The sequence below is a fragment of the Pungitius pungitius genome, chromosome 4 (assembly GCF_949316345.1).
Source record: "Pungitius pungitius chromosome 4, fPunPun2.1, whole genome shotgun sequence".
NCBI lineage: Eukaryota > Metazoa > Chordata > Actinopteri > Perciformes > Gasterosteidae > Pungitius > Pungitius pungitius.
In genome coordinates this window covers 17,195,460-17,218,905 of record NC_084903.1, presented here as the reverse complement: position 1 = coordinate 17,218,905, position 23,446 = coordinate 17,195,460, and the positions used below count along the sequence as shown (strand labels likewise).

General features: G+C 40.0%; 1 protein-coding gene across 2 annotated transcripts in view; it reads right to left on the bottom strand.

The window, feature by feature from the left end:
* Positions 1 to 3,112: 3,112 nt before the first annotated feature.
* The window catches only part of LOC119229216 (MAM domain-containing glycosylphosphatidylinositol anchor protein 1), a 121,550-nt gene continuing 101,216 nt past the window's right edge, over positions 3,113 to 23,446 (bottom strand). Inside the window, exons 16-18 of one of the 2 annotated variants that reach the window (XM_037489424.2) lie at positions 20,008 to 20,138; positions 10,865 to 10,982; positions 3,113 to 6,535 (exon numbers count right to left, since the gene is read on the bottom strand). In XM_037489424.2, coding sequence (XP_037345321.2) covers positions 6,450 to 6,535; positions 10,865 to 10,982; positions 20,008 to 20,138 — 335 coding nt within the window. In that variant the 3' untranslated portion in view covers positions 3,113 to 6,449. The remainder of the gene's footprint in view (positions 6,536 to 10,864; positions 10,983 to 20,007; positions 20,139 to 23,446) is intronic. The other variant, XM_037489433.2, reaches the window with a different exon arrangement.

The window sequence follows — 23,446 nt, the reverse complement described above, 5'->3', positions numbered from 1 at the left end:
TTCATTTACACACGGCTCACAAATTAGACAAGGATGAGCTGGCAGCCTTGTCAGTGAAGTCGTTAGCAGGCTACTGATGAAATTAGTTTGGTAATTTATGAATTCCTGAGGATTCTCATTAGTTGTTGCGAATGTTGCATCTAGAACTAGAAGTTCAATCCGCGACGTCCACCCTGAACCCGGAGCACAGGGGTCCGGTCAGGACAAAACAGAACTGCTAAAGATGTAATGTTATTATCTAGAGGTTGCATGAAGTCTTGCCCCCATAGACATCGCTAAACGCTGAGTTTCCCTCGTTGAGATGCTTTGCCAGGCTTTTGCTGGTTGTTTGTTTCTTTTTCTGTGAAAACCATGTTCATATTCTATTTATTTGTCTTGAGGAGCCCCGTGGTTGTTTTCGCAGATTGTCTTGTTTCATTTTCAATCTACTTCTATCAGCTGTGACATCATCAATGAGCACCAGTGGCATAGTCCCATTGGCAGCCATACATGCCCATGCCATAAGACTAGACCATGTTGGACAGATGTGGACAGATGTAGTATGTTTCGGATCATGAACAGTTCCTTTGATCATGAACTGTTCCACACTTTACATTTTCCATCATTCTAGTAAAAGTTTATATTGGTTTCATCTTTCCAAAGAGTCTTCTTGCAAAACTGATCAGGCTTTTCTGCCAAAGCCTAATCGGACCTTCCTTTTCTTAATTAGGAGGTCTTCTGTGGTCTTCCAGTGCTTTTGGTTTTGGTGAGCTTTCCAATACCTTCCTTCTTTTTCAAAGTGTATCAAACTGTTGATTTGACCAATTCTGAAGTTCCTGCTATCCGCCTTTGGTTTTTTCCAGTCTAAAATTGGTCGTCTTCACTGGCTTACTGGCATGGTGAGTCTTCCAAGGATCAGCTACAACAAGGCAAACTCCACATGTTGTACGAACTCTGGATCCGTGTCATGGAATAACGAAGGAACAGGCCACACCGGCCCATGAAACCAGCCGGCACACAAGCGTCCCTTCATTAGTGTCCTTTACAGGTGGTGGTGAGCAGATTTAGATGAATGAGGACACAGTAAGGCCAGCTGTATCTCATGTCTCAAGTTTAAACTAATGCTGGCATTCTCTTTGTACAAATACTTATTCAGACTAAGGTGCTATGTCTTCTCATTTATTTATTTGCCAGGAAAGGAATATGTATATTATACAAAAGTACAAAACGTTCCCTTTTTTCACACAAGAGCAAATGGAGCGGAAAAAAAGATAACAAAAACTTTTTGTTTTATTTACTTTATTTATTCATACCTTTCAGAGTCTTATTTCAAATATATTTTCCTCTAAAATATTCAGTACACGACAGAGCTATACAACACTTGATACCCCGCTCCATTTTTGTTCCATTAAAGGTGCATTTCACATATTTTGTTCCATTATGGATCAATACGTATAGACTGGCGTATGCTTTAAAACCTTACAGTCACAACTATCACTGTCACCAATGCACTGTTTCCCAAAGCTCACTTAATATATAGACTTGTCACAGTGAGTTGCAATCCTAAACATGTTATTCACAAGGTTCTAAGGCGCATCATTTTGAAGCTGCTCTGTGAAACCTTTGATGCCACAACACATGCACTGAAACACTGTCATGTGGGTCTGTCAAATGTCCAAATGTTTCATCCGCCTTTTGAGGGAAATCAGGACAACGGTCACAGCGTTTTTGTGGGGAAAAAAAACATTCCTGCCTGAAAAAGCAAGACTGTGACACGGTCATAAACATTACCTGGGACGGTTAGCAGCACTCAAGAGACACTGTTTCACACTGTCTCCTTCCCCACAGAAAAAGACAATAACCTCTACTTGTATTTCTTTCCACATGATGCAGTTGCTGAGTGTATTCACAGCTTTCGCCGTGATGGACAGGACACCGGTGGATTAGTTTAAGTCAGTCTCTTGTATGTCAATCTGTTCAAGCGAGTGAAGACAGTAAACAGCCGGTGGACAATTAACAGTCAGTTTGTTGAATCCTTGTTACTTATATACAGGGTGTACTCGCGTATGTCCTACACAAACGTGAAAGTTTGTGAAATAGTCTCAAAACATATTTTATTGGTTTATTTGACACGGGACAGTGCACATTATAAATACAAAACATTTCGACAAGTGCACCAGAGTTAGAAATGAGATGTATTGTTTTTTTATGCTGACTGCCACAAATATCCACTGCTTTTTTAAAAACAATCAGGATGACATTGTTCTGTAAAACAAAAGTAAGAAAAATACTAAACGGTTTCCGGAAATTTCTTTTGCAAAGGCGTTAATTAACTTTGGGACAAACAGCGTCACACAGCAGTCTCGTTGATGGTCTGTGTTTTCTTGGACACATCCACTATCCGTCCAGCTCAACGTAAAGGGGTCTTTTTTGATAAATAATTGAATCTCACTCGCTCCGACTGTTGCATAGTCATGGGGATGCGTTGAATTTGTGTGTACACCAGAACGTAAAATGATCCAAATTGATTGTGAATTGTTTTCGTGCTAAGCTGCAAGGAAAAAAAAGGACATTTTGTGTCCATGTACTCAAAATCAATTCATTGATTTTCAGACATGACATGGCATGACAATCAGAAGGTATTTTAACACGTGCAGTTCTAAAGTGGCTAAGTAAACAGATGAATTAGCATGTTGCTGGTACAAAGTAGAAATCATTCAGTTGCTTACATTAAAGATACCGTAACTTACAGTATGTGCTTTTAGAGTCTTTGCACAGGGCCATGGCATTGACTAACTTATTCTACGTGAGAACGACCGGAATGTAACATTATGGAATAGACATATCTTTAGATACTCACTAGATATAAACTGGCCTGATAAAATAACAGTTCAGGTCCTTTTATGACTAATTCATGTGGTAAACTTTTAGCTAGTTGTCTAGTCATTGGTTTGTATTCATCGGCATCATTTAAAACTGGACTTCAATTTTCTTTTCTTTTTTTAATTCAATTCAATAACGTAAGTTCCCAAAAATGTAAGAAAAAGGTTGTTATTGTTGACAAAAGCCTTTAATTTATTTCCTTATTAAATTCTTTTTTTATTCATAGACTGAAAAAATGAAGCACCTGATTCTTTTAATACATTTTAATTTAATTGTAAATGATGCCTTTAGCATGAGATTGGACCATAGAAGATTTATGGAAACTTCACTCTCACAAGCAAAAATGTGGTTGTCGTTTGATTTCACACTAAATATTTTAAATGGTAATTACCTAAACCACGTTCAAAATGTTGCAATTGTTTGATGTACGTTCTCTTGAATACTCTGTTTTGGGGGTCATAGTGGGACCCAAAGCTAACCATGAACCAGTTGACTCTAGTGAGCCAGTTTGGAGAAAAATTATGAATATATTTTTGGAAAGTCATTGGATAAAGTGACAGTTACGTCATATTGCCACATACTTTAATTTTGGTAAAAAATTACAGTTTCAATGCTTTAACAGTCAACACAATGAGGAATGAAAAGCTCTGCAATGGGTTGGTGTATATGGGATGCTGTGATATTCCGATTTTCTGTCACTTTGAACTTGAGTTATAAATATCAAAACGCAACCAATTGGATTTTCCGTGTAATTTTGGGAAATAGAACAAAAGTGACAGATAATCTTAAAACGTCAACAGTATTGTGTTGATTCAGCGGTCACATGTCCAGATGCAGTGATGGTTCTGTTTCCCCTGTTTCTGGAGATTACAATACGGACCAATATGAGCGATGGTTTGACAATAAGCAAAATGAAATGCGATACACAACATTTCTTGATGATATTTCTGAAATGTATTTATTATGACATGTGTAACAGTATGCTGCTTTAGAGATGAGTAAAGCTTATGATACTGTACAACTTAAGCTGATACCACATATGGCCAATTACCTTGGTCAATTATGCAGGTGGAATCGTGGTCGTTACAATGAATGCTTAAAACACTCTTTTTAGATGATGACAGAAACATTTTAAGGATATTATAGAATGTTTAAAATATGTTATTATCACTATTATATGATCGCAGATTGACCAAGCTACATTACAGGAAAGCATATTATTCCAATTGCAAACATTTCTAAAATAGCTTGTATCATCCAAATAAAAGCTGCCATCAATGTATAATGACAGAGATCAATCAATGAGCCAGGAATAGGGAGAGTTTTCCTTTAGCAGACGTTCAATGGCTTCCAATATGCGTATACTACACTATGGTCAGTGGAGCTTTAGACATTTGTCAAGCATTCCTTACACTACTTTGTGTGGGTTGGCAAGGATACAGAATGATGTTCTGCACATACAATAGTAAACATCAGCGCCATAGACATTCCCAAAAACAGCTGACTGGGCATGTCAAATAAGCACAATATTTCTGTATGTGGTATTTACTATTCACGATAAAGAAATCAATAATGCAATTTGCACTGACTGCAATTGAGAAATAAAATAAGTGCAAATTCCAATTGACAGACATGATTTGCATGTAATGCAAATGGTAATGAAGCATATTATTATACACAGGTTATTGGAGGCGGGTGACTGTTGAATGAGGGGAATTCTAGAGATAAGTTGAAGCATGAAGCAGCCAAATGCAAACATGCTTTCGACCCCCTGAACGACTAAAATACCTTCAGCTTTAATTATTATCAATAACATAGGAAAAAACTACAAATGATGAGAAGTCCCCATTACGATGCGTTTTAGACATGATGGTGTTTCTGCAGACTGAACTGCCATCTTAAAAGCAATCCTAAACAATTGTTTATAGATGTATAGATATGAGTATTGCTTAACTTTAACAATCAAATCTTTGTGATTATGAAAATAACTGTTAACATTAAAGACATTAACACTAACTAAAAAAATGACAGAGAATCTGATATGCAACCCACTTTGCACACCAGCCAGACACTGACAATCTTTTCCATCCTTCACTCTTGTGAAAAGTGTATGGAAATTCATACACAACATTCAATCACCTGTGGAGAGAGAAGTATTGAAATGAACTCTTTTCTGTCCTACATCATACGTTTCATACGTTTCTCTTCATTAGAGTTATGTCCAGCTATTGTTTAGGGGTTAATCAATCATGATGTCCAGGGATAAGAAAGTTGTGGAATGTGAGCAGAAATGTCAAAGGTGCGTCTGCCGTCCATGGTTTTCCTTATAAATGTGTATCTCACAGTCATGACAGGTATGTGGGGAAGAGACTGAGGGGCTGCCTGTGATGTCAGCAAGGAAAACTCTGTGTTAGCATGTGTGTGTGTGTGTGTGTGTGTGTGTGTATGTTCGGCATGTGCGAGGAAAAGTTGAGGTTTCTATCCAGGTGGCTCGGGTGATCCTTGCCCCTCTCTCTCTCTATCAGGTTCTGGATCACAAATCATCATCTATTCTCCTCAGAAATATTAATATAATACTTTATTACCCATTGCCATTGACCCTTGAACAAAACAAGAAAGCAAAATATCAAAAACATTGAATAGGTCTGACAAACTGCAACATCACATCATAAGTAGAATAAAAGCCAAAGGAACAGCAGAGGTTGTATAAACGTTGTGCTTCTTTAATTTCACTTTGTAAAGTCCTCCACTGTCCTAGTTGTGTTTTAGTTTAAACTTTGTTATATTTAATATATATATAGAGATAAATGTACACGTATTTTCCGCACTGAGGTTTGTCTCTTGTGGCAAGAAGAGTAGATAGGCTACCAGAATCACACTTCTTTTTTCCTCTGTTTCTGGTTTGTCCTTCACTCAGCATTCATTTGTTTATTCATGAATTCATTCAAGAGTCCTTCTTCGTGCGTCTCTCAGTTGCTCCCATGGCCTCAAAGTTTGGGACGGAATGGAGACGGCCTTTGTGAAAAAGTAGGATTTCTTCCACTTCCTCTCTCTCCTTTGCTCTCTTCTTGGAATCCTTGTTTCCTCGTTATATTCCCTCAGGTCCTTTGTCATCTTTGGTTGAGTGTCTGACACTTTGGTGTGTCTGGGGATTGCGGGTTGAGGGAATGGTACATGACGTATAGATGAAGGTTGATGAAGGAGAGGAGAAGGCGACAAAGTGTCACGCTCACATGGATCCAGTTAATGGGTCAAATTAATAAATAGCGTGGCAATGGGGAGAGTGTGAAGTACAACTATCAAAGGTCACTACGTCTTTATACCTTAAATACAGTACGTGAGTCAGTGTCCGGGGGAACAGGGGATTTTAGAAGAAAGCAGAGGAGTGAAAACAGGACAAAGACTTTGTGTTACCACTTATCTCAGCTAGAAGAAGGAAATCAATGCAGAGATATAAAGACGTTGAGAAGGATAGACAGTGAGACGGGGGGTAGAGGTAATGACAGGAGGAAAGAGAGAGAAGTGTAAGTGCGCTAGTCAGGGCAGTGTCTGTCACTACAGACAAGCGGAGTTGCAGGAAATGCTCATCATCTGTAGAGTAGCGACACGATGCAGGAGAGGCCAAAGGTCAGCCAGCTGGCCACTGGGAGCGTGTGTGATCCACCTATCAGAACTATGGAAACAGACAAAAAAACAAAACACAGTTGTCTTTTTATTTGAAGCACTTAAGTACTTACAGACACATTGTTACCAGGCAATGCTTTTGTTTCCAGCCTCTCGTGTTCCTGGGTTAGCTTCACTTCCTGCCCTGCCCTGTCGCGTCATCGCTCTGTGATTGTCTGCCGTGTCCCTGATTGTTTCCTCCTGTGTCCAATCACCTGCACCGTCACAGTGTATTTAAACCATGTGTGTCTCTTGCCTCTTGTCGGTACGTTCAATGTCGTTACCTTGTTTGTGAGTTCCGGGTCACGGTCAATTGAGGCCTGCTTCCGCCATCCCGACGGGACAAAAATGCTTTAAAGCAGAGTTCACGCAGAACCGGGAAGATTTCTATTTCTACCGGAAACCTATAAACCCTATCATGCGTATCTGCATCACTGCACCATAAAACCCAGTGTATAACCAGCCAATAAAATACATTGACTCAAATTCAATGAGATTCTGCATTGCACTGATGATAGGGCACAGTGGGTGATTAGGTGGTTAAAGTAGAAAAATGCCGACCGACCAACCGCGTTGCCACAGAACCAAGAGGCCACACCTCAGGTAAAAGCTGTTGGCTATGTCAACACGTATTAGCGCTGATTGCACCATTATTGCTAGCTCAGTCATTGCCATGTTGAGAGCAATCTCTCTGAATATAGATCCCGTAAATGCCATTTTTCAAAATATCTACATTGGTGTTTTTCATGACACCAACACATCAAAATGGAATGGGAAATGTTACATTTTGCAAAGCCTCATTTGGAGAACCTGCCTTCTCTATTCAAAGACTATGAAGCTGTCTACCAACTGATGTAAATGTTTTTAACACAGATGTTAAATCTCAACCTTATTATCAGGCCAAATAACCAATTAGAAACTGGTGTATTTCATGTTACGTATGGGCTTGTAGATGAATAGCAGGCTAAACATTGCATTAACAACGGGCCAAGCACATAGCTGCATGTATAAACTCAAAACTTGGGCCCACGGCGGCCTCTAAGCCTGAGGCCGACGGGAGAGGCATGTGCAATGGAAAAGTCCAGTTGTGTGACGAAAGCAGGAGGAGGGTTGAAGAAAAATCTATCCATCTGTTTTTTTATGATTTACATGGAGAAAAGTGAGACACCGTCAGGAAAAAAAGGAAAGTAAAGGTGGAAAAGAAAATACGTTGAGGTTGACAGAAGCGAGAATGAGGCGACGGATGGGTAAATAAGAAAGAGAAACAGAGATATTCACCATCAAGATCTTGAACCATGACAGCTTGGAGATTATAATGAGAAAAATATGTTACAATTGATGTCATCATTGCCAATATGTGATGGATTTTTTTTTTTTTCTTCCACCAAGCAGGCTGTTGTTATTTATGCACAGCTAGAGATACAGTGCACACATCTTCTGTCATTTGATATCATTTGTGTGCAACCTTTTTACTGATAAGACTAACCTGCCAGTTAGATGCATGCAACCATGTAAGTTTTCCTATAATTTTACTTTGTTGGTGCATTTATTTCATTCATTAGTATGCGGTTCCATGTATTTATTACTGGAGAACGAGCTGAGACATTTTAATCCACTCATACAAATCTGAGCATCACATTTTTTTTAATGCAAAAAAACAAAGTTTAACAATATCAAAACCCTCACAGCTAGGAATGCACTTAAAATAGCTACCCACACGTCAATGTCACGAATGTCAATAACAATGCCCGATAAAGATCTCGCTGAGCTGTCAATTTGAGCTGTCAAAAGAAAAATAGATGAAGTCAGTTCAGAGTTACTTTTTATTACTTCTGATTTGACAGGAATTCCCAGAATCCCACAATATAATGCTGGGGATCCATGTGATAGAAGAGTAATAAAGAGATGAGGAGGGCACTCCTTGTGGTAATAAAGTACAAAGTTAAAATTTCCCTCTGGTGAATTTCTATGATTTACGCAGGCAGAGCTGCACCAAACATGTCAACCACAATCATCCTTCATCTGTGGAGGGCCGTAAGACAACGGTCCTCTGTGCATGCATATAGTTAACCAGAAGCAAATGTCTGTGTCTATTTGTGAGCATAGACAGAATTTACAGCATTTACAGTTTATTTTTGAATTTTGAAGCATCTCTCCGTTAAGCGTACGAGGACAGAGGGCTGAATTTCCGGGGTTCTGCCAGCGGATATCTGGGCCTTTTTGTTTGACCACATGTTCCTGCAAGTTATCCTCATCCCAATAAATTCTTACTCCTCTTACATAAATTCAGGGTGGTGGTTGGTTACATGTGGTTGTTTAGAGGGGTGTCAAACTCATGCTGCCCACTTTCATCTCACGTGGGCCAGACCATTTAAAATCATAGGGTGGTCGATTGGGGGGAACACAATCATTTTCAAGCAGGCGCTGCGTCGTCAAAAAGGTTTAATGCAGGGGCCCCCTCCGCCCTTCTCCTGCTCGGGCAGTTCGCCCGAATAATAATAATTACGTACACGTTGCGGTAACCAATCGGAACAACAGCGCTGCATACCGGGGGCGCAAAACGAATCTATATAAAAAAAACATAACGAGCCTATCGGCTGCCAGAAGCGATCGCGCATGCGTGGTGACCTGACGTGATTTTTTTTTTTTCAATGGAAGGGATCTACCGGCAAACCACCTGACCCCTGGTCTAACGCATGCGCTCAATCACAGAGTGCGACCCCCAGTGGATTGTTTAGGAACAGCAGCTACTTTTATCGAAATGCAATTTATTTAATTCTCACAATAGCAAAATCATCCGTTTGACACCTGTGGTTTAGGAGGATTTGTCGTGTTGGGATGTATGATCAAATTGCCATAAGTTGATTCAAACTGCATTCACTCCAACTGCAAATGATGAACTCTTTTCAGTAAAAGCGTGTCCATTATACCGTTATAAATGCTAAGTCACATTATTTGATGAATTGTCAAAACAACAACTAAAAGATCAGTTGTAAGTTGTACCATATTTTGTACAATTGAAGAGACAGCTTGATTCTTGTTAAGAGTGTAGCCAGTTCACTCAACATCAATGCCAGCGTGCAAAAACAGAACGGTGCAAACTAGCTGTTGTTGAGCATGTCTGCAGACAGAGAGAATGCAATGAAGGCTATGATGAGAATTTAATGATGTTTATGCATTTGTGTGTGTGCATGTTTGTTTGCACATCTTGGCTTGCAGAGGGCAGCTGTTACTGCAGCTAAATTGCTGGCAGGTTTTAGTTCAATATTCTCTTTCTTGTTTCCCCCCTCTGCCTTTCGCTCCCTCTCTCTTTCTCTCTCTCACACACACACACACACACACAAACTCACACACAATCGCACACCTTATTTCGGTCACTCTCTGTCTTTGACCTTTTCTCTATCTCCATCTCCTCTCCACACCCTTACCCTTCAGGCTATTTGAGTGTCTCTCCACACGCTTACATGGACATGCACTCATTCCCTACAGCGGACGTGTTATTCTCTTTGGCTCACCTTTAAGGCACAGTTGACTGACAGTATTTTTAAGTAAAATAAAAATTGTACATTGCTATTCTATTCATGGCCAGATTGCCTGGTAAAACTTGTCAAGCATGTCAGCATAAGGGGTGTACAGCGTTTGTGGTCAGTTTATGGAGTGAAACAACTCAACCTGGTGGACTGATGCTTAGCCATTGTGTGATTTCCTTGACTGCATCGTGATTCCTGTTTATCTCTTTCTCTCCATCCCTCATGCTCGCTTTTTTAAAGGCTATACAGAAAATGTCAAATACCAATTGACAGGTGTACAGTTGATAAAGGGTAAATGGCTAATAGAGAACAGAAAGTAAGGGGTAAAGAGACGGGGTATGATGGAAGTGAGTGTGTGGTGTTGGAAAGATGGAGGGGATTGTGAGGTAAATAGAGCAATAGTAGCACTGCAAACAGAGAATGAAGACACGGCTTCCATGCTGGTGCCCTGTGATGTCCACTTGTCATCGCACAGCGTCGATGGCGTTTTCTCTCTACATCAAATACCCTCCCTAAAGAAGGAGATCACTTTCTCTTGTGCCTTTGAAAAGCGTGCAGTACCATTAATTCCCTTCCATGCTGCCACTCAATTTATTTAGTCTCAGGTGAAATTAATTCTGTTGAATTCAATTCTCTTTCCGATTCATGAGCGATTACTTTATTTGCATTTTAGTTTAATGCAAAAATCTATCGACACTTTGGCTATTAATAAAGTGTAACTGCATTCACATACAATTTGTGTGAGTAGATGGTGGCAGTTGATCACATTTGTGTCTTTGTGTTTCTCCGGGTGATTATGTCTATCTTACCTGTCTTACCTGCGCTGGCTACAGTGTTTTCCTGCTTGCACTTCCCTATGGTGATGGACACGTCGTCAATGGCAATATCTCCCTCGAAACCCGCGCCTCGAATTCCTTCAAACACGATCTGTTGAGGGTAAAGGACAAAGAGACTGAGGGATGATATATATACCCAGCATGCACCATGGCAAACAAATTGGACTTGCTTAATAGTTTGATTTGTTGAATATCTGATAGGAGGGAGGTTGCTCACTGCAGCAAGCAGTAATTATTGTGTTTCACAGGTTTTTTTTTTACATCAACAAAAGAGTGTAATGATAAAACATACTGCATGTTGAACATAAAGTAGCTCCAAAAGGTCGTACCAATTGTACAGGCTTTTCAAAGGAGATAATGCTGTAAAACATAGTAAACAAAACAGTGCCCGCAACAATATGCAGGTAGCAGTATCCACGTATCCATCAGTAATAACTATTCAGGGAATGTAGTCTTACTCCACAATCAGTTATGGACCAACAACTACAAAACAAACAGTAGAATATTGTGAAAACTTTCCAGGCGACTTCCCCATCTTAGCCACCAGCCATCTGGTTTTGACTGACAGCCTAATTAAAGTGGTGTAGCAAAGAACCCAGCTAATAAAAACCCAGTGCATTCTGTGTGGAATACAAGGAGGGAAAAGAGCAAATTAAACTTTGTATAGCTCCAAAAACACCAAAACAACTCTCACAACTGAACCTATTATGGTCTTAACTGCAGACGTCTGCACTTTGCAACGTTTTGTTTCAAATATGTCAAAGTGCTCAGTAATAAGGTTTAATTTGATCGGTCAAGTGCTTTTATCCAAAAATGCGCCCAATGCACAATTTGTTAGATGGTCTTGCACATTTAGCAATATTTATTCATCTGACATCCAGCCTCTGTGCAAGGCACTTAACCCTCAAAATATTCCAGTCACGTTAAGGAACAGGTGACCTGTGCTTCAATACACCAAGCAGAAAGGCCTGACCAAACCGCGTACATGTTGAGAGTCAATGAAAAGGTGGGGAATGGTGCACGCACCACAGTAACCATCTGCACTGCTACGGCATTCCTTTACTTGTATTTCAATATGGAAGTTAGGCATTCAACAACAAACGGTGCCATCAGTTTTAAATAGACATTCATGGGGCAGATGTAGACACAAGAGCAACACCATCTCTTTTCCACTTGGGTTCTAATTTACTCCTTGAGCGAGAGATCTTCTTTGAAAATGTAAAAACTGATCGGGCAGTGTGGACACTGAAAGGAAATATAATATATATAATATAAAATAATGGCAGTTGATATTTTGGGGAAAAGGGTGTGTGTCCTTTCACTTAAATGTTCACTTTTGGCAGATCAAGTGCAAGCAGTGTCTACAACTTAAACATTACTCCCGGCCGCCGGGATGACTTCAGCAAATCTGTTATTCTGTCAATGATGGCGAATGATTAACAATGATAAAACATTCTTGGGACTGATATGGTCTACTGTGTTTTTTTCAATCAAAATATATCTGATTGTAACTCAAAAGTAGATTTTAGAAAAGGCTCACTTGACTACTATGACAACAGTTTATGTAATAAGGACCATGACATTGTGGGATGTAAAAATGGGGTCATGGGCCATAAAAGCCTGCTGGTATATCTAATGTGTCTGATATTAAACGACAACACTCAAGAATCATCACACCGTATACAAGAGATAGTCATCTAAATGGCCATTTCTTGTCAAACCAGTGCACATTGTGTGATATAGTTTGTCTGTGTGAGAAAGACAAAGCGAGATCAACTGCTTGTGCGTGTGTGTGTGTGTATGTGTGAATGCAAGATCAAAAGGTGTCAGGTTGGAGTGGTGAATGTGTCGTTTTGTCGAGCCTTGTAACCTATAATGTTCCCATTGATGTGCTGTCCATATACCAGAGGGGACACAGCTGAGACAGAGATACAGAGAGAGAGAGAGAGAGAGACTTTGAAATACTGATGCAGAAAAGACTCGGTGCAAATGCAGGCTGGCCTGGTTTCCTACGAGCCCTCCAGGTACCAAACACTGCAAGGAACACAGATGGCCTCTGGGTAATCCACAAAGGGGCGACTGAAGACACAATTCATCCTCAACGAATCTACATCAACATTTTAACTCTTTTTTTATGTCATGGTTATATGTTGTTTGTGCTTAAAACATTAGCTAAAACTATTCACTCAGGATTTGCAGGCTTGCAGCATTGAGAAAGACGGCAACAAAAACATTCAGCAATGGCAATCGCCACAGATATAATGATTGATTGAATGATAATTGATTTATTTGTATGGGCGGCTCAAAGAAAAGGCTTTAGTTTCCGTTAAATATTTAATGAAGCCAAGTCCAGACCAGAGAAGGGCACAGAGTGGCAGTACAACTGGTAAGAGTAAGAGTAGACAGCAGGCATTAAACTATATCATTTCTAATGCTTTCTTATTGGTTAAGTTTCATTGTAAATAGTTACCACTGTCAAGCCTTGTATTAATGCAAGACCTCGGCCGGGGTACAGCTTTTTTTTACAGAGAATAGAAGGGAAGATATATCAAAAATGCCTTAACTTTGGTTGGACAAAGAGGTGAAATGCAGAACAGAGTGGCAGCACCTCAAAGGATGTATGCAGTCAGTGAGCTGTGCACAGGACTGGGAAGTTTGTGTTCTCCATGGACATGCTTTCAACATGAAGAAGAAATGAAACAAGCATAATTATGCAGTCACTCCAGCAGTCTGTGGAACAAAACAACATTTGTTTCAAATAGCAGTCCCCTGAGAATTCGACAGAATTAGAAAATTCTACAAATATTGTTCATGGGGGAGATGTGAGCGACCAAAATGGAAAGTTGAACATGCCATTTGTAGGTCACCAAAACGGTAACAATTTTCTTTCATGAACTGAAAACACACTCTGAAAGGGGTTAAAGATGTCAAAAGTAAACAAGGACACTTCCTGTCAATCACAAAGTAGCTACGCCTTACAGCACACCTTCCTGATGTAGTGTGTCTTCTGTGGTTCTGGAGGAACTTTGTCATGACTGACATAAATATCTCTGATGATGTCAAAAGGGTGACATTACAGGGGCTTAGGCTTGGGGCAACACGTTGGAAGCTTTTCATACATAGTGGAGGCATAGATGGTGTGTTTACTACGCTAGGGCAAGGTTATGAATGTTGAATGCATCATTGAGCTTGGCCCTTTTGTCTCATTCATTTTTCACCATTTCCAAACTTTATGAGGAAAAAAGTGAATACTAGCTAGAATACATAGCTACTGTCTATTTACAAACTTTATCTCATATAAATGGGTACATGTTAGATGTGAAAAAAATCAACTAATATCACACGTGATGTGCTGCGAGAAAAGGAGGGATAAAGGATTTATGTAATGGGGGCCCAACAATTATAGATTTTTTTTTACTATTCCTCATGCAACATATGCAAAAACTATTGCATTAGAATTGATATAAGAAAGCAATGCAAACGAGCAGCATTGGACGGGTCCTTGCTACTCCTTGCACGTCGGGGCACTGGTCGGACGGTTACAAATGCGGCGAGGAACCTTGCGGCCGTCGGACGAAGCGTTCGCAAGTCAGTGGTCGTTAACCGTATGGAGCAACCCCAGGAATGCCGCTTTGCAAACTTTATCTTTGACATTATCATGGTTTTAGGCCTTTTATGTCAACACATAACCAGGAGCTTCTGATGTACTATTAAAAATTAAAGCCTCTCAAAATACCATAAATGAGCCAGAATTAGAGTGTGTTCAGGGCCTCAATGTTTACACATGCTATAATTTTGGTAAGGGCAGGCCAAGTCATTTGGAAGTAAAAAATCTGCCAGATTAATCCACACCCCTTGCAAAGTTAATTGGGCCATATCTCACCAAAAGAATGAGCTATGAGCACAATTTCCGATATATCGAGGGTACATTGAACCAATAATGATCCACCGAAGGTTTTGTGACAATCAAACTCAGCGTTTAGGAGAAATTGCCAAAAATGTGTTTTTCACAAAATTAAAAATGGCAGAAAATCTAGTTAGGCGCATTTGCATACAATGATTGACTTTTTTGTAGAGCATGTCGAGTAGCTGTGTGCCAACTTTCAAACTGATCGGACATCGGGAGTGGAAACTGGCCTAGTGTGGGCTTTTTAAAATTTCTAGAGGGCGCTGTAGAGACATTTCTTTATACACAAATGTGAGACCCAAAAATTATCACATTTTTTAACAGTCCAGATATCCATGCCAAATTGAACAACTTTTTGGATATGCTAAAGGCCCAAAAAGGCCCGTGGTTTGTGAGAATAATAATAATTCCTTGAAATACAATAGGTTCCTCTACGACTAGTCGTAGCGAGGACCCTAATTAGTCGTTTTTTTTCTCCAAATAGTGTTTTGCTGGCAAAGGCGACTAAGCATTGTATTATTTACTTGTAAAAAGACAGCAATGCATAATTCTTAGTCTCCTTGGCTTCCAAATTCCAATCACTGGTAATTTTAACAGTCATTTCATCCTCCATAAACTTCACTACCAACAGCCACAGCAGTTGACAGAATAGACCTAATAGAACCATTCTTTGCAACTTCAAATTGTAGATAAGAAGCTAAACAGCACAACAAAGGCTAATTTTGTGAGGTTATTCCGATTGTCAACAGCAGACAGCTCAATCAATATTATTGATTGAGAGGAAACCAGCACTTACTGGAGACAGAGAGATAGAGGCAGCGATGGGTTGAGGGAAAGAACAGGTATGGAAAATGACTTGCATCCTTCCTATTTAATTTCCTCAGGCTCAAGGTGATCTCGACATAACAGTAAGGAAGAAGGAAATGTATAGGAATGTTTATCAGCTCCCCATCTTTGGCTGATGCTGGGATCAAGGCTGCATTATTTAAAAACTCCATTTGTTACACAGCAGCAGTGTGTGTGTGTGTGTGTGTGTGTGTGAATAGTCGTGGTGGTTTCAGTTTGTTACAGTAGCAACTTTGATATATTATCTTGTATATTTTCTATCATTGAATCATAGAGGTTAAGGGTTGTGTAGCTTTATTAAATACAAAGAAGGCAGAATTATGTAGCTCCTTTAGCATAGGAACCACATTCAGTGGTTCCTATGCTAAAGGAGCTAGGTAGGGAACCGTTGAAGCTCCTTTCTTTAGTGTTAGAGAATTCAAACAGCTTGTAATATTTTCAATCCATTAGCAGCAGGATGTGATATCTGGACCAATTAGGCTGCCTGCTTCGACACCGTCTGCATCTCGTGCTGCAGTTTGCGTATAAAGTGGAGCTGCAAGTGCGATTGGTGTTTTTGATTTCTGTGTCACGTGTGTGTCTTTCAGCACATATGTGGTGTCTGCTGTGTTGAGTGGGCAGGATCTGTCTCTGTCAGAGGAAATACCTTCAGACTCTCCGTGGATTATACACATTTTTCCCATTTGGTTCCTGTTTCCTGCATTTGAACCATTTCATACCTCTTTGGTAATTCAGTCTGCCATTTCCCATCCCACCACTGCCTTCCCACACACATATAACCCAGCACACACACACACACACGTCTGGCTGCCTTAGTCTGGCGATACTGATAAATGTTGTAGACTAAAGCTCTGGTTTGACAGGACTAAAACTGATTGAGGGTACCATATGAACACATTTGCCAGAGTTTGTTGTTAACAAAGTAATATTGCTAACAAAGCAAGCTAATGAAGTAGGATAAGAGTAATAATGAGAAAAGGAATGCCGTTTTGTGATTAATGCTACGAATGCATTATGCATTATGCATTATTGTTGATTAACTGCAACATTTTCTGTTTGAACTGAATTGACTGAACTTTAATGCAAAACGCTCCATATGCATCTGTTTGCTTTATTTTTGACAAGGTGCACTGATCAAACAAGGGTCGGCCAGAAAGTGTGACTGTTCCAAAGCTGTGTTTCCCACTACCCGACTTAAATTGGGTAGGCCTTCCATGTATTTCAACAGCAGCCCAAATATAGTTTAGCAATCCACTTATCCGTTGATTTAAGCGGTGTACTAGCAGCGGCACAAAACACAAGTGATGCTCATATAGACTTCAAATGAAACATTCTAACACACAAGGCTCATTCCTCGGTCTGCAGGGATTTTAAGAAATCTTGCAAGCCAATGTTTAACTTCTTTACCTGACTATTCTTGCATTATTTCATCCCCGAGCATTGCTATTTATCCCCAATATGCCATCCATAACATGCAAGTAAAATCCCTATCTTACTACATCACAGAGGAGCCCTAAAACATACAGTATGCCCAGAGTTTCCGACTTCATTTCCAATGGTGAAAGGTACGTGGGGTTCCAGAGGCATAGTTAATGAAGAGCAAATGCAGCCCCTAGCAAAGGCCTTCAGCCCACATTCATCATGGATTCAATTTCCCCCGTGCACGCACAAAGAGTATCTGGAATCATTACAACACAACTAGCAGGCATCCCCTGCTCATAAATAAGCCTGTTAATTGACCTGTCATAGCTAATTGCTGCAGGGGAGAAGAGACTAGTGTAAGTGTTGATTTAAAAAGATTTGGCTGTAGGTCTGCATGTGTTTGGTTGGATAACAGTGTTCATGCAGGTAAATGTCTAAAAACAAGGTAGAAATGCATATTAAAAGAAAAAGTGTGTGTGTTTGCGTATGGACAGTTGAAAAGTCTGTGTGCTACAGAGCTATTCATCACCAGCTGTGAGTGTGGTGTTTGTGTGTGTGGGTGTGTGTGTGTGTGAATGGGACCAGGGCTAGAATCGACCCAACTGGTCCTCTTGTCCCAGCACACGGCCAGAGAAAGAGATAAGCAGAGTGAGGGGGAAAAAAAAGCGTAAACAGAAATAGATTGAGAAACACACACACAGGAGGATAGAGGCGCGCAAAACAAAACCCATCATCATTTTTTGCCCTCAATTTTTCGCCCTCTCTGTTGGGTTGTAGAGTTACCAAAGTACACACATGTGCACGCACACACTTCCAAATAGACACAGTGGTGAGAGAGAAAGCGGCGGGTCCATTCAGTAAGGAGTACTGAGTCATAAAGTTTACTCGGCCACATCCCAACAGAGAAGAGCTAACTGCAAGCGCAGCTGCCACAGAGCCGAAGGGACCTCAGTGATGTGTCAACAGACACCGCTCAAACACAGGCGTTGCCCCTGTTATTTCTCCCAGACCATTTTCTTCCACTATTGACGTGTAAAGTGAACTTCTGGTAAACTATAAGAAATAAGAAAAGAAAAAAATCATAGTTCAGCCCAAACTAGGGAAGGTTATGCCCCACAAGCTTAACTTGAGCTTGGTCAGAATTTTAAATTAGTGATAAAATATCCCAGTTGTCTCATTTACGGTGTCCAGTGATTGACATGTTCTCATTGTGCATCGGGTCCCAAGTAGCACCTGTCCAATCAAAGCAAAATATACAGAATGTCATACAATAACTCTGGGCCACTCCTCAGTAATATCCTGTATGCACTGATCTTCAGGATCTTCTATCCCTCGCAGCCGCGCCTTTCATACCAAACTCAAATGAGTCTGTATTGGATATCAGTGCCCTCTTTTAAATTTCACTTTAAAATCCTTATAGGTGAAAGTGACCAGGTTCACTTATTTTTTTAATTCATGATGTAATAAAAAGTTTATCGTAGATTCCATTCTGTGATGCATCATTTATTAATGATTGTTCACATTTAACATTCTTTTTTATTCTATGTTATTATTACATGAAATGTTCTTTCTCGTGGTTATGTTGCTACACGTGCACACTATTTGGATCTTTCAAATCCGTGTGAAAACTTGTGTTACACCCTGAGATCAGCACCGGCTTGCTGCTGACATGCAGCAGGAAATGAGCTGAATGCTCATTCAAAGGCTCTCATTCATCAATACTCCCCTCGGTGATAGAATGCCAAAATACTGTACCCACACTTATTCAATTAAAATAAATTCACCCAAGTCTCCCAGTTAAAAATTTGGGTTTGATTTATAGCCTTCATATTTCACCATTTATTAATTTCTGTTCTTTTTTCACAAATGTACATGGCTTGATGAATGATAAATCATTCAAGTGGGCGTACTCAGTCATTGATCCCATTCTGAGGCCCAGGCATTGACAGTGTTACCAAAAAAGGGAAGAACCTTGCCAAAGGAGCGCTTAAGTTATTTTTCTAACCTTGTCACCACTTTGCTGTTACTACTTTGTTTTTATTTCTAATGCCTGTTGATATTCTGCCTCCAACTAGTGGGCAATAATTCAATATGATAATGAATATTGAATGTCAATGCAATCAAAAATGTGATGAAATCAGGTTTTGAGAAATACGTAGTAAATTTAGCCAGAATTCTCTTAGCAATACTTTCACTAAGGAACATAACATATATTTTGGTTAAGTTAACTTTGTTTTGGAATAATTCTGGGGCCTCAAACATGAATCCTAATTCGATTGACTTGCTCTGGCTCTTTGGAGCTTCAAATTTCACCGTGGAGAATTTCCTGTGAAATATTAATCAAATTTCAACTAGAGATGGAAGCTTTATTCTTCTTGATTTACCTTGATTCTCAACAGTCATCCGAGTAAAAAAAAAAACACTCCTGTCTCTACCTCCTTGAGGAGAGGCCTTCCTCCTGGGGAAAGTCTCAGTAGAGGAAATGTCTCAGAGATGAGAGAGATGGCAGAAAGAAAAGGAATGGAGCGAGTATATAAGCATAAAACTCCATGTATTCCTTCTTCTTAGAGCAAGACAAAGCAGACCTGACAATGCTGTTGAAACGTGGTGGAAATCATCCCTCAAGAGACCATCGCTGGAGGCGGATTTAAATTTAGAGGTTGAGGTCTTTCAACATCAAGCAAACAGTTCTCCACTGCCAACAGTTGGCCAGGTCGTACCTTTAGGCCAAGTTATGCAACGCATATCAGATGCTTTGTATTGCAAGTGTGCAGGGTGAGCTTATATAGGAAACACAAGCTCTTAGGGTACATCCTCTCGTCTGTTCTACGCATGTATATCTGTAACGGCGGATATAATATTAATATATAAGTTTAAAAGTAAAACTACTGAACTGCTGTTTTGTTGTTTTTTTCGCCTGTGGTAATTGCCATGCCATTACCTGGAAGGGTCCACTGGGGCTGATGTCAAAGAATGCTTTCCTCCACTCGGGGCCCTGATGACCAGACTTCATCCACACCACCGAATCCACAGAGGCGATGCTTCTCACCCTCAGAAGAACATTGAGAGTGCCTGAAAAGAATATGCACAAATTAAGTCCCATAGGCAGGCAGTCAGGCACACACACACACAAACAAACAGAACACATCATTAGAAACTGTCAGTGAACTGGAAGAGACTTAATGATTTGTACCACGCTGGACAAGTACGTTGACGTAATCCAATATGCAACTTGCCTGACAATCATGCGTGTCCACCCTTTTTTATCAATTACATTAAGATAAGGAACTAACTCCCGATAGCTCCCACTGTACCTACAAATAATGCAAGTAAGTGATTGTTAACAGTACGGAGAGAAACAGAGGGTCGTTTGTTCAGACCACTTCTTTCATCCAAGAGAAACTGAAAGAGGGCTTAAAGCCCTGTTTGCTCCGTTCAGTCATTTCTATTTGCATGAATTCAACCCCCCATCACCAAATATCACCACTAAACAACAGAAAGAAATTTAAACCCTCAAAATCTGAGGTACAAAATACAGACCTAGTGTTTGAGCACCACATACTTCGACCTATATATAATTCTATAAGCAATAACAAGGCTGTGCCATGGACCACACCTAATTCATAGAGTGAATGTAAACAAATGAATTACATAGTATGTATACCGGGGCAAAGCTGCGGATGACATTTGGGTAAATGAAATGTGCAGCCCCTCGGTGGCGTCTTGAACTCTACACTCACAGTCCAGTGGAAAGTTGTATTTTGCACACTGGAGCGAAAGCACAGCAGCAATGAGGGAGGAAGTGGTAAAGTCAGACAAAGGTAATGATGGAGTTAGTTTGCAGTTAATCTAAGATTTTCACTTAAGTGCATCATGGTGTTTGATTTAAATAAGCAGATTTGCTTTTTTAAATAGTGAGAACACCTGGAAAAATGACTTAAAAATCAATTGTCTGGGTTCCAGAGGAATAAACTAGCATCATTTTAGCCATAAGAAAGTGATGACAAATTGTCCCCCTCTCTCTTTACGTCTCTCAGGTCTCTAAGGTGTGAGAGAGACATTCATCTTTTTAACGACCCTCAGCCATTCCCTAATTGGAACATTAACCAACCACCAGTCTCTTAAACAAATACGCAGAGAGGGGGCACAGTGTTTGGGTGTTATACTGTACACTGTGTATGTGCGTAGGTCTAGATTTATGCTTCTATATGGGAACAAATGTTTGAGATTCTGCTGAACGTATAAGTGTGTCTTTGAGCTGCCATTCTAAGAATTTTCGAATAAGCAGCAGAATGGCACTTTCCTGCTCTGTCACCTGAGAGGTGTAACTAAGGAACATGTAATGTTAATGGGGCAAACAGGCAGCTCCTGTGTGGTGAAGAGAAAGGACCAGTGTGAAGCAAATCTGTCAATTCAGGCAGAAACACGCTTCCTAATTAGCTTTTGACAATTTATATATATTATATATTTAGAAATGTGACGTATACAGTTTCCAACGGACGTGCACACTGGTTTATTTAACCATCAAATACATTTATCTGTTGTAAGATGAACTTTGAATTTAATCTGTCAGATTTTTCAAAGCCAATAGATTTCAGGCTACTTTTAGTATGTTATGTGGAAAATAAACTTCATTTTTGAATACTTTTCCTTGTTCCATGCACATTGTTTTGTGCAATGCATATATTACATGAACACAACCTATACAAAGGCATTTAAATACTCATTTCATCAAAGCATTTGGGTCAGCTTTAGATCCATATACAATACCCAATCAATATGAGCCTGCAAAGAGATAGCATAGCATGAAGCCAGAAAACACCTGGTCAGCAGAAAGTCAACCTTCCAGGCCAAGAAACCTCTCCCTTTAAAGCAGGATAAAAGGGGTTGATTCTTGTGTAATACAGGTGCTGGCGTATTTTGTTACTTTTAGTGGTGTCCCGTATGCTAAGCTTGGTTGACTAGCTGCTGATTTCTCATTAAACAGACCTTATATGTGACCTTTTTTTTATTGTACTCCTTATCTTAACTCTCCGAGCAAATGTGCTCATGTTCCTAGACTGCCAGACCTTGGCTTTGACAGTATTTAGTGAGATTGTCCAGTGTTCGTGCTCTGTGCCGGTAACAATAGAAAAATGCTTGTGATAAAAATAGTGTACTTATATCGTAACTGTTCGTCACATTCAATTGGAAAGGTTACGGGCAGCACTGTAGTTATATAATGGAGAGAAACACCGGCTAATGCTGGTGTAGCCTACATTCACCTGTTAAGCCCACTCTCTTCTTCTATCTCCACAGAGCTAAGTCTCACTGTCTCCTTCCCCACTCACCACCCATTTCTTCTCTCTTTCCCTATCTGCGTTGCCACGCTAACCATCACCACCTCCACACACGCACATGCACAAACAGACACACACAGCAGAGGGACGAGGACTCTGATAAGCAGTCTATTGATTGGAGGTAAAGCAGAGTGTTTCGCTATGACGGACAGTAAAGGCACAGCTCTATTAAGGCTATTTGTCTGTAGAAGTGTGAGTGGGGAGGAAAGCGGAGATGCTAAACCACACACACACACACGCACACACACACAACTATACTCAACTCAAATCAGTCATGTCTTTCTTTTGGTAATTAGAAGTAGGTCCACATTAGATTGCTACTCCCTTGGTCCCTTATCTACCACTTAATAGGGGTTGAGTCCTCCCTGTCCCTGCTTGTACTGTTGGTTGGCCTCAGAGCCAAAACTAAGCTTTGCACTGCACTATGGTCTGTCTTTTGGCTCCTTACGCAAAACCAAATGTCTCACCTGATGCAAGTAATAACCAAGAATAGGAGAATAATTAAACAATATCATTTTTATTATATTGTTTAAATATATATTGTTTGTTCCTTATGGCTCTGAACTGAAAAAATACAGATATTCCATGGAAGCTTGTCAGTGGCACTCTGCGAGCCTGAGTTAGTCTAAAATACTACTCAATGCCAAACAAAACTAATTAAATGTTGCTTTTTGTTGCTGCCAGCAGGCCCAAAGAAAAACCCATTAAGGTGAACAACACATCACACGGGGAAGGTCCTTATTTGCACACCTAAAATCCAAACTAAAGAGCCTGGTGCTCCTTTTCTCATTTTGCTAAATTCTCAAAAGACACTTCATATTCACATAACGTTGTGATTATAAAACTGCTAGACCACATTGTACTGTGGGTGGAAAAAAAACAGGCAATATTTCAAAAGCTTTTCTGAAAAAATGAATTGTGTCAAAGTATCTAAATGCTTTCAACATATGAAGCGCTTTTAACACTTTACAGTACTTTAACTTTAGAACTGAGTACATTCAAACTAGCTGAAGTGATTCAGCATGAACTGCATTCTCTCAC